This window comes from Sminthopsis crassicaudata, chromosome 1 (genome assembly GCF_048593235.1).
Source record: "Sminthopsis crassicaudata isolate SCR6 chromosome 1, ASM4859323v1, whole genome shotgun sequence".
NCBI lineage: Eukaryota > Metazoa > Chordata > Mammalia > Dasyuromorphia > Dasyuridae > Sminthopsis > Sminthopsis crassicaudata.
This window is the reverse complement of record NC_133617.1, coordinates 448,478,566-448,490,777: the sequence shown is the minus strand read 5'-3', so window position 1 is coordinate 448,490,777 and position 12,212 is coordinate 448,478,566. Positions and strand designations below refer to the sequence as shown.

General features: G+C 38.4%; 1 protein-coding gene across 6 annotated transcripts in view; it reads right to left on the bottom strand.

Annotated features, from left to right (window-relative positions):
• Nucleotides 1-12,212, bottom strand: part of APBA1 (amyloid beta precursor protein binding family A member 1) — a 279,256-nt gene that overhangs the window by 65,648 nt on the left and 201,396 nt on the right. For all 6 annotated transcript variants that reach the window (XM_074280722.1, XM_074280725.1, XM_074280721.1 and 3 more), the window contains one exon: nucleotides 9,771-11,054. In XM_074280722.1, coding sequence (XP_074136823.1) covers nucleotides 9,771-10,985 — 1,215 coding nt within the window. In that variant the 5' untranslated portion in view covers nucleotides 10,986-11,054. The remainder of the gene's footprint in view (nucleotides 1-9,770; nucleotides 11,055-12,212) is intronic.

Below are 12,212 nucleotides of genomic sequence, written 5' to 3'. Positions count from 1 at the left end.
TCTTCCTGGTTGCAACCTCCCTTCCTGACCATTAGGACTGAGATAATTAGGGATGGAGTCCTGACCATCAGCATGCCATAGAACCATAAATTACAGATAAGTTACTTAGAGATAGTAAGTGTATCTCTTGTTCTAGACTTTCTGTCACTAGTTTAACTACCCTCTTCACTCCTAATGTATCAAAAATTATGGTCCTCACTTCCCAACCTGTCAGAACTGGAATTATGGTCTGTTCCTGGAAATTCCTGCTCACCAGTGTTCGGATTCCACTCCTTGCCTTTCACTCCTCTGATCACTAGAGCCATATAAAAATCATTGGAATCTAACTTTCAATGCTGAATTCTTGAGATGACAGTCCAATTCAGCTCTGGGGGGGGGGGGGGAATGGATTCTGTTTTGTCCCCAGACAATCTCTCCTTCTCAGAAATTCAAATAAAATATTAAAAACTTTCAAATCTCTATCTTCAGTTTCTCCAGCATTAAAATGCCATGCATTATTCTCCTTTGGGTTAGTCCACCATGGCATGGGCACCTGCTTTGTGATGTCTTTCCCCTTCCTTCTTTCCCATACCACATGATGATTCCCCTAATTCCACTATGATTCTCAACCCCACTTCTTCTTATAACTAATTTTTTTTTAAGACATATGCACGGATAATTTTTCAATACTGACCCTTGCAAAACTTTGTATTCCAATTTTCTCCCTCTTCTCCTACCTCCTCCCCTAGATGGCAAGTAATCCAATATATATTAAACATGGTAAATGCAATATAAATAAATAAAAAATGAGAAGGAAAATAAAATGCAAGCGAACAATAACAAAAAAAGAGTGAAAATGCTATGTTGTAATTCACATTCAGTTCCCACTGTCCTCTTTCTGGGTGTAGATGGCTCTCTTCATCACAAGATCATTGGGACTGGCTTGAATCATCTCATTGTTGAAAAGAGCCACGTCCATCAGAATTGATCATCGCATAATATTGCTGTTGCCATGTACAATGATATGCTGGTTCTGCTCATTTTACTTAGCATCAGTTCATGTAAGTCTCTCCAGGCCTCTCTGAAATCATCCTGCTGATCGTTTCTTATAGAACAATAACATTCCATAACATTCATATACCATAACTTATTCAGCCATTCTCCAGCTGATGGCTTAGTTTCTAGTTTCTCGCTACTACAAAAAGGGCTGCCACAAACATTTTTGCATATGCTAACTAACTTTTTGAGGGTGCTAAGTCCCTTTCAGGATTTAGCTTGCCAGCTAAGGGCATGCCCCAAGCTCATAGGATGTTTCCTTTCGTCTGGTAAATGGCAAGTTCCACTAGGGAACTTGTCCTTTCCATCATTAATTATTAAAGCCACTGTCTATGGTCTCCCAAGTGTACCATTCCTGGTGTCTATTGTACCTTTTATTTTGTCTGTAACCTCTTCCCCTAAATAAATCTATTTTTTGCCAAAGAGAATGGCCATTGTGAATTCTTCACATAATCGGTCGACCCCCAACTTTTGAAACTTCTCCTAATCAACAGCAAGAGATACAAAGAGAAATTCCATTCAAAATAACAGTCGATAGTATCAAATATTTGGGAATATATCTATCAAAGGAGAGTCAGGAATTATATGAGCAAAATTACAAAACACTTGCCACAAAAATAAAGTCAGATTTAAATAATTGGAAAGACATTCAGTGTTCTTGGATAGGCCGAGCGAATATAATAAAGATGACAATACTCCCCAAACTAATCTATTTATTTAGTGCTATACCAATCAGACTCCCAAGAAACTATTTTAATGACCTAGAAAAAATAACAACAAAATTCATATGGAAGAATAAAAGGTCGAGAATTGCAAGGGAACTAATGAAAAAAAAGTCAGAGGAAGGTGGTCTAAGTGTACCTGATTTAAAGCTATATTATAAAGCAACAGTCACCAAAACCATTTGGTATTGGCTAAGAAATAGACTAGTTGATCAGTGGCATAGGTCAGGTTCACAGGACAAGATAGTGAATAAAAATAGCAATCTAATCTTTGACAAACCCAAAGATCCCAAATTTTGGGATAAGAATTCATTATTTGACAAAAACTGCTGGGAAAACTGGAAATTAGTATGGCAGAAACTAGGCATGGACCCACATTTAACACCACATACTAAGATTAGATCAAAATGGGTCCAAGATTTAGGCATAAAGAACGAAATCATAAATAAATTGGAGAAACATGGGATAGTTTACCTCTCAGACTTGTGGAGGAGGAAGGAATTTGTGTCCAAGGGAGAAATAGAGACCATTATTGATCACAAAATAGAACATTTTGATTACACCAAATTAAAAAAGTTTCTGCACAAACAAAACTAATGCAAACAAGATTAGAAGGGAAGTAACAAATTGGGAAAACATTTTTACAGTTAAAGGTTCTGATAAAGGCCTCATCTCCAAAATATACAGAGAATTGACTTTAATTTATAAGAAATCAAGCCATTCTCCAATTGATAAATGGTCAAAGGATATGAACAGACAATTTTCAGATGATGAAATTAAAACTATTTCCACTCATATGAAAGAGTGTTCCAAATCACTATTGATCAGAGAAATGCAAATTAAGACCACTCTGAGGTATCATTACACACCTGTCAGATTGGCTAAGATGACAGGAACAAATAACGATGAATGTTGGAGGGGCTGTGGGAAAACTGGGACACTGATGCATTGTTGGTGGAGTTGTGAAAGAATCCAACCATTCTGGAGAGCAATCTGGAATTATGCCCAAAAAGTTATCAAAATGTGCATACCCTTTGACCCAGCCATACTACTACTGGGCTTATACCCCAAGGAACAACTAGAGAAGGGAAAGGGTCCTGTATGTGCCAAAATGTTTGTGGCAGCCCTTTTCATAGTGGCTAGAAGCTGGAAGATGAATGGATGTCCATCAATTGGAGAATGGTTGGGTAAACTATGGTATATGAATGTTATGGAATATTATTGTTCTATAAGAAATGACCAACAGGAGAAATACAGAGAGGCTTGGAGAGACTTACATCAACTGATGCTGAGTGAAACGAGCAGAACCAGAAGATCATTATACACTTCAACAATGATACTGTACGAGGATGTATGCTGATGGAAGTGGATTTCTTCAACATAGAGAAGAGCTAATCCAATTCCAATAGATTAATGATGGACAGAACCAGCTACATCCAGAAAAGGAACACTGGGAAATGAATGTAAAATGTTATTTTTACCTTCTGAATCCAATTCTTCCTGTGCAACAAAAAAAAATCGGTTCTACACACACATATTGTATCTAAATTATACTGTAATATATTTAACATATATAAGACTGCTTGCCATCTGGGGGAGGGGGTTGAGGGAGGAAGGGAAAAAATCTGAATAGAAGTAAGTGCAAGGGATAATGTTGTAAAAAATTACCCATGCATATGTACTGTCAAAAAATGTTATAATTATAAAATAAAATAAAAAATTAAAAAAAAAAAAAAAAGAAACTTCTCCTAATCATCTGATGCCTGCCATCAATTGCTACATCAGCCACATCAATATGAGACCTAATCTCACTAACTTCAAGCTACACTGTAATCAATACACCATACTCCCCAACTTACTCCATATGCTCATTCTTCAACAAGCTTCAATTCAGAGAATAAAAAACAAAACAAACAAACAAAAAAAAACACTTTAAAACTCTAATCTTACCATGGAATTCTAGGCTCTAGTTAGTAAATTGTTATTTTGCTCAGTCCCATATATACCAACCCATTTCCCAACTTCCTCCACATTATGTTGTCCTCTCTCATTTTTGCCAATGTGTGTTGTCTTGTATTTGCATCCTTGGTCTATATACACTTTACAGATGTTTTCTTCATTTATTAATTTATTCACAATTTAAGTAATTAGGAGGGCTGGGTTTGATTTCTACCTCAAAAGTACAATCCAGCTCAAGTCATCAAGGATCTCTGTAACTCAGTTTTGAAATTGGCAAAATGGAAATAATAGTCATTTACATTCTATCTCAAGAAGGTCTAGTGTAAAGAGAGTGCTTTATAAACCTTAAAATACTATGAAAATGTAAACAAAGTTATCATCATCATCATTTACACACAAAAATATTCAAACTACTCCCCTTCAAAATTGCACAATAATTTAAAATACCATCCCAACCAAATTAACACTATGAGAGGGCTATTATCAATTTCTCTGACGATGCCATAGTTCTACATTGACTCAGAATCTTTTTACTGAGTGAATAGGGATGTGTTCCTGGCAATGTTTCAAATGTGGTCATTAATTTGGTTAACAAGACAACTCCGAATATTTCTTAAAATTCTCTTTCTTTCACAAGTTTGAGAAAAAGAAGATGAGAGATTGATTTTACATAGGACAAACCTGAAGAAAGGGGTATTTTCCCCATCTTTCACCCCAAGATATACTCAAAACAAAATTTTTAGAGAATATATATTTTTAAGTTTTAACTTTCATTCATACAAGGCACCACACTCAACCCTACACCAAGAATTCAGTAAATCTTCATTAACAATGAACATAGAATGAGGTTGGAAAAACTCTGGCTCTGGGGAACTTGGGCTAGAATCTTGTTTAGTTGTTTCAGTTCTGTCCAAGTTGTTTTTAGTCATGTGCAACTTCAGTTCTGTTTATTTCCTTTTCTGGCTCATTTCTCAGGTTGGAAAATTGAAGAAAACAGGGTTAAATGACTTGCTGAAGGTCAAACAGCCAGTATGTGTCTGAGGCAGGATTTGAACTTAGGTTTTTCCTGACTCTAAATCTTGACTTAATTCACTTAGCCATCTAGTGGCCCCTTTCTTATCAACAAAATGGGGAAAATGATATTTGTAGTCCCTATCTCATAAGGCTGTTGTGAGGAGTAAATTATATAATGCATGCGATGTGTTTTACAAATCTTAAAATGTTTCTATTGTCAGCTATGATTATTACCTTTAAAATGAGGGATTTGGACTAGATCTTGAAGATTCCTTTCAATTAAATTCTATGAAGCTATTAGTTCCATTTGCTTAATTTGCACAATCCACAGGAAAGTAGAGAAATTTGCTTCAAGTAAAGAAAATGATGATTTTGCCATACTAAAAAAGGAATTTATAATTAATAAAAGGTCAACAAAATGAACTATTTTAATGCATCTTAGGCATGAATCCTTCACTGAGCTGTCCAATTGTTAGCACCCTCCTTCCCAACTTACTTTGTATATATTTGAATTTATTCATTTTGCATTTATGCAATGTATTCATCTCTCCCACTGGAATTTAAGTTTCTTATAAGTAGGGATTGTTTCATTCTTAGTACATGTCCCCAGTTGCCTGGTACATATATACTTGTTAATTGATTGGTAGAAAGGGAAGAGTCCAATTCCAATCCAAGGGATTTTGTTTTTTTTGCGCATTCCATAGAGTTATAAATTATTGTTTTCTGGAGTAAATCTTGATTGGACATTTTAAAATTTTGGCACCAATTCTTTTGTGTGTTACCATGCTTACATCTGTTAAAGTGTAAAAAGGTTTACAATGATAGTGATCCCACAAAATTCAAGATCTAACTTGAAAAATAGTAAGGAGTCTCCTTTAGAAAAGAAATTCCTTACTGGCAAGAATTGTGTCTTCTCTATATAACAGATTGTAGAATATAATACAATGGCACACTGAGAGTGAATGGTTAATAAATCTTGATGTCAATGAAGAAACTAACAAAAACCAAAGACAATTTCTGGTTCAGATAGTGTCTTAAAAAGGTAAACAAATTAAGTAAGCTTGGAATCAGGGAGACCTGAATTTAAATTCAGTTTCAAACAATCAATGGCTGGGTCATCCTGGGCAATTTACTTAATCTGTTTGCCTCAGTTTTCTCAACTATAAATAATATATAATATATAATAATAGCATCTACCTCCATGGGTTGTTGTAAAGATCAAAGGAGATAATGTCTGTAAAGCAAATACCTGGCATATAGTAAGCACTATATAATGCTTGTTATCATCATTGTTTTCTTTTGAAGCTATGAGATGAAATGCTGTTTCAATTTCAAAAGTTTAAAAATGAGTATTGAAAGCTTCAAGTTAATTTTTTAAAAATTTTAAATGTTTAGAATATAGCCAGAAGTCCATTTCTGGCTCTGGATTCTATGCTTCTAATTGGTAAGAGATCATCAGATCTAATTAATCTCACTATTTTGGACAGCTTTCTGCAAAGAAAAATGCCTTACCCTATCTTTCTGGTCCTTTTCCTGTCTCTTCCTAAACTTATTAATCGAATCAATGGCACCATTCAGGGAAATGGCTCTACTCTCCAAGTCACCAAGACTTTCCAAACCAAAATATCCTTCCCGAGTCATCACTCACCTATATATATATAGTCTTCTTCAATTAGAATATAAGGTCCTTGAGAGCAAAGAATTTGTTTTGATTTTTGTATTTGTGTCTCCAGGGTTTTGGACAATTACCGGTGTATAATATGCATCTATAAATGAGATGGTTCATTCATTTCTTTATGTCTTGGTCTCAACCTTTATTTCTTAAATCATCATCACATGCCCTATAAATTCACCATACTTTCTGAAAGGAACTTCATATCAAACCATTAAAGGAGAGGTTCTTAATCTGGTGTGTGTGTTTGTGTGTGTTTATGCACAAAGATGGCACAAACACATTTATGTACATATATACATTTACATTTACACATATACATATACACACTTGTCTATAAACATTTTAATAACTATTTTAATGTAATTGATTTCCTTTGAAATACTTTGTATTTTATTTTATGCACTTAAAGCATCATTTTAAGAAAGGGTACTTAGTTTTCACTGAATTTCCATGGTCCATGGAAAGATTAAGAGCCTTTGCATTAAAGAAATTACTATGTTAAGAAAATTTTCAGATGATGAAATTGAAACTATTTCCACTCATATGAAAGAGTGTTCCAAATCACTATTAATCAGAGAAATGCAAATTAAGACAACTCTGAGGTATCATTACACACCTGTCAGATTGGCTAAAATGATAGGCACAAATAATGATGAATGTTGGAGGGGCTGTGGGAAAACTGGGACACTGATGCATTGTTGGTGGAGTTGTGAAAGAATCCAGCCATTCTGGAGAGCAATCTGGAATTATGCCCAAAAAGTTATCAAACTGTGCATACCCTTTGATCCAGCAGTGCTACTACTGGGCTTATATCCCAAGGAAATACTAAAGAAGGGAAAGGGACGTGTATGTGCCAAAATGTTTGTGGCAGCCCTTTTTGTAGTGGCTAGAAACTGGGAAATGAATGGATATCCATCAATTGGAGAATGGTTGGGTAAACTATGGTATATGAATGTTATGGAATATTATTGTTCTCTAAGAAATGACCAGCAGGAGGAATACAGAGAGGCTTAGAGAGACTTACATGAACTGATGCTGAGTGAAATGAGCAGAACCAGGAGATCATTATACACTTCAACAATGATACTGTACGAGGATGTATGCTGATGGAAGTGGATATCTTCAACATAGAGAAGAGCTAATCCAATACCAATTGATCAATGATGGACAGAATTAGCTACACCCAGAGAAGGAACATTGGGAAATGAGTGTAAACTGTTTGCATTTTTTTGTTTTTCTCCCCAGGTTATTTTTACCTTCTGAATCCAATTCTTCCTTTGCAATAACAACAAAAACAACAAAATTCAGTTCTGCACACATATATTGTACCTAGGATATACTATAACATATTTAATATGTATGGGAATGCCTGCCATCTAGGGGAGGGGGTGGAGGGAAGGAGGGGGAAAAATTCGGAACAGAAGGGAGTACAAGGGATAATGTTGTAAAAAATTACCTATGCATATGTACTGTCAAAAAAATGTTATAATTATAAAATTAATTTTAAAAAAAAGAAATTACTATGTTAATAGAAAGTGTTCTTGATTTTTCTTTCTCAACTGTAGAGTGATGGACAGAGGGAGAGGGAGAGAAAGGAGATTTTTGTGAAAAAAAAATTGGAAAAAACCAAACTAAAATCTATTTTTTAAAAAGAGTCTTGGTCTGGGAGTTAGGCTGCCACTTGTGATCAACTTAGCAATTCACTTTAACCTCTCTGAATATAGTCTTCTCATCTGTAAAATGTAAGGATTAAACTTAGATGATTTCTTAAGATCTCACTCAACTTTAAAATTTTCTGAATCTATTCTTTTAAGTTTTTTAAAAATTCAACTTAATTTTATTTTTAAGTTCATAGTCTCTCCCTCCCTTCTTCCCATCAGTCCCCCATTGAGAAAGCAAGAAAAACAAAATCTATTATAAACATGTAGCCAACCAAAATAAAATTCCCAAATTGGCCACATATGAAAAAAACTTAATCAGAATCTGAGTCTAAATTTTATCTATCTAGAGGTGGAAGCTTATTTTGTTATTGAGTCATCTGGAACTGTGATTGGCCACTGTTGACCACTTTTGTGGTTGGTCACTGGATCAGACGTCCTAAGTCTTTTCCGATTGCCTCAATCCATTCTTCATAAAATCAAACCAGAACACATTTTCATAGTGCACTTTGTATTAAGATAACTACAATAACCACAAAAGCTTAATGTGTATGGCTGTGTTAGTCACTGTATGTTTAATAGTTTAGGCTAGTATATTTTAGAAATTCTAAAATAGAGAAGCTTATGTGCTTCCTTTCTGATGGTTTTTTCCAAGTTTCAGAGAAGGAAGACAACTGACTTTTTTGAATAACCTGTGTTTCCTCCTTGGAGAGTTGATTGTTTCTTTCCTTTAAAAAATGCTTTATTCCTGCCCTTTCCCCTCCTTGCCCTCCCCCCCAATCTAAAAAGAGATACTGTAACATCACCTGCCTTGTCTTTTGCAATAATAATTCAGGGCCTTATGTACATGAGGATACCTGAGGCACTGGTGACATAAAAAACGGCACCATCCATCTTTGAATGTGTTGTACCCTACTTTGAGGGTGCGGTTCCTTCTCAGGTACAATGTATGTACAAGTAAATACTACTTCTAATCTAGCCACTCAAGCATGGGAAATTTGATGTGCAAATAGCCATTTGTTACTCAAAGGAGGAGGAAGTGGTACCTTTTTGGTTCAAGTAACTTAAAAAATAAAAACTTGCAAGTCTGCAACTGGTTTGCAATTATGGCCTTTCTCAGCAGAAGATTGACACTAGGAAACAAACTGCTGTAATCAAAAGAGGTAGATATAAATGAAACTGAATTCAAGCTTTTTATTTTATTTTTCCCCCCCTCTGAGCCTGGGGTTAAGTGACTTGCCCAGGGTCACACAGCTAGGAAGTGTTAAGTGTCTGAGACCAGATTTGAACTGGGTCCTCCTGAATTCAGCGCTGGTGCTTTATCCACAGCGCCACCTAGCTGGTTTTAAAGGCTCTTAAAGATCATGAATTTAGGCCTGAATTAGAATGAGACAACAGGAGATGTGGGGCATCCCTTCCTCCAATGACCTTCAAAATTAATGACAATAATTACCTGATTGATGCAATTCCAACTTCCCAACTACTTAGTTTTCTTTTAATTGAGTTGAAGCACCCAATTTAAGGGGTTGAGGGAGAAGGGGAGGATGAAATGCAACAACATTTTTGAGATCCCAGGAAGATTACTTAACTTCAAGAAGAGGTACTAATTAGAACGAAGTGGCAGGAAAAAACGAGGCCTCTTGGTTTGCTCCTCTCCCTCTCTCTTTCCCACGGACTTTTTGTCCTTGCCCCAGGCTCCATACTCACATCTCCGTCTGCTGGCCTCTGGTCATCACCGTCCCTGGTCGGGCTGATGTCCTGCCGCATGACCCAGATGGGCTCTTTTGGCTCATCTGGCGTATAAGGCGAACGGATGGTCCTGGTTTTCACCTCCTCGATGGCTTCCTTAATGTCTTTGATGGCCAAGGAAATCGCATCCCTCTTCTCCTTGCTGTACCGCTGGCCGGCCTCCCCTGTGAGGCCGGCGGGCCCAGGTCCCTCGGGGGCGGGCTGCCCAGGGCTCCCCAGCTCCTCTGCACTTCCGCAGCCGCCTTCCGGGCTGGGCACCGCGTCCAAGTTCTGCTCAGCCTCGGGCATGTCCTCGGCGGTTTTGTCGAGGCTCTGGGAGCTCATGCTCTGCTTCACCTCGGCCACAATCTGATCGATGTCCTCCTCCTGCTCATAGCTGTCCATTCGCGGGTAGGGCGCGAATTCCGCCTCCTTCTCGGGGCTGTCGGACTCTCCGTCGGAGCGCTCGTCGTAGTGGTGGAGGCGCGCCCCGAGGGCCTCCTTGCGGTAGTTGTCCGCCTCCTCGCGCTCACGGTCGTACAGTCGCAGACCGTCCCGGCTGTCCAGCTCAGCAGTGTCCCCAATCTCCTCGTACACGTGCTCCTGCAGCCCCGCATAGTCTGCGTAAGGCTCGGCGTAGGGCTCGTCTTCACTGTGGTGGAAGAGCCGATGAGTATAGACGTACCCCGAGTAGGCAGCATTCATGGCCTCTTCGTGCTCTAGCGAGTGGAAGTGCAGGTGGTTGGGCAGGGAGCGGTGACGGGAGGCCTCGGCGTGCTCCGCTTCAGCGTGCTCGGTGTACTCCTCGGCCTCGGGCCGGTACTGCACGGCATAGGCGCTCTCGTCCTCGTTCTCCTGGCCCCGCTCCGGGTCATAGCCGTCCTCCCCCGAAGCTGCGATGACGTCTCCTTCGGCCGTGTCCGTGTGGTTGTGGAAGCCGCTCTCCGTGCTGGCCGAGCGGGCCAGGAAGCCCCCTCGGTCCTCCTCTTCCAGCCTCTGGACGGGCTGGGGACCGCGTGCTCCTTGCGCAGGGCCGAGAGGGTATGGAGGTGCACGCTGTGGCTGCGGCCGCTGCTCCTCCTCCGCCTCAGGATGCTCCAGATCAGCCTCCACAGACTCATTCACTTCTCCAGATTCTCCACTTCCTGGCTCATCAATCGCCTCCACCTCTGGCCGTCCTTCCATGTGACTCATGGTGGGGAGGAGAGAGCTAGGAGCGGGGATGGCTGCCCGCTTACTCCACTCTCATCTTTATTGCTATGTCTGGAAAGGAGGAGGGAAGAGAAAATAAGTGTGCATAAAATCGGAGTTAAGAGCCAAGTAGCACTAGGTAAACAACAACAACAAAACAACAACATAAAACAAGAACAAAAATAACTTTTAGTATATTGGTTACATGTATACGTATGGGAAGTGCGTATTTGCTATTTTCCCTAATGCTTAGTACAGTATCCAGAACATAATGTTTTTGGAAAATGAATTGTTGATGTATTCTTTAACAGCTCCCAGTGCAGCATTCATTTATCTTTTTAACATACTTATTTTATTGTACGTTTTCTGTCTTTATCTGGGTTCAGTTGATTTCCCAGAACCACTTATTGACAAGATAAAATCACATGCAATCTCTGTCACTGAACCGTTCTGAGGTTTTTCTGAAGTTAATAATTTTTTATGATAATATGGCCACATCCCACGGGTGGAAAATTAACCAGGACAAGGAAAGAAAAGATGAGAGAGGTGAATTCCTTAATAAAAACTGCTATACAAGACTAGAAACTCCATGGTTTTTAATCTTTAAACTCATATTTTGAAAGAAATCAGGTACTGGGCTGGGTTCAAGGTGTGATGAACAACCAACTGGATTTGTCTTAAAACTTGTGTTCAGAGAACCCAGATGTGAATCTTAATTGCAAAGATTAGTTATCAGTATACCTTTGGGTGAGTGATATAAAATACTGGTGAATGGGACTAGGTGAAGATTTTTCAAAAAAGATTTTGGGGGTACTTAGACTATATTGTAACACATGTAAAATGTATGGTATTGCCTGTCGTCGGGGGGAGGGAATAAGGGAGGGGGGGTAATTTGGAAAAATGAATACAAGGGATAATATTATAAAATATATATATATATATAATAAAAAAAATTAAAAAAAAAAAAAAGATTTTGGGGTGAAATAGGTCAGACCTTAGACTCAAGTTTCAGGAAGCCACAGAACCCCTAGGAAGTAGACAGGATTTGTTGATCATTGGTTAGTGGTTACTTCTTTTTCAATCCATGCAATGAATTTAAAAATCAACAGGAAGGGGGAAGGGGTTGTACTTGAATCTTTTCTGCTTATCTAATCCATTTTGTTTGTTTCCACCATGAGCCACACATCACACTGTACTGCCCAGTTTATGTGCTTGGCCCTCTTCTTTCAA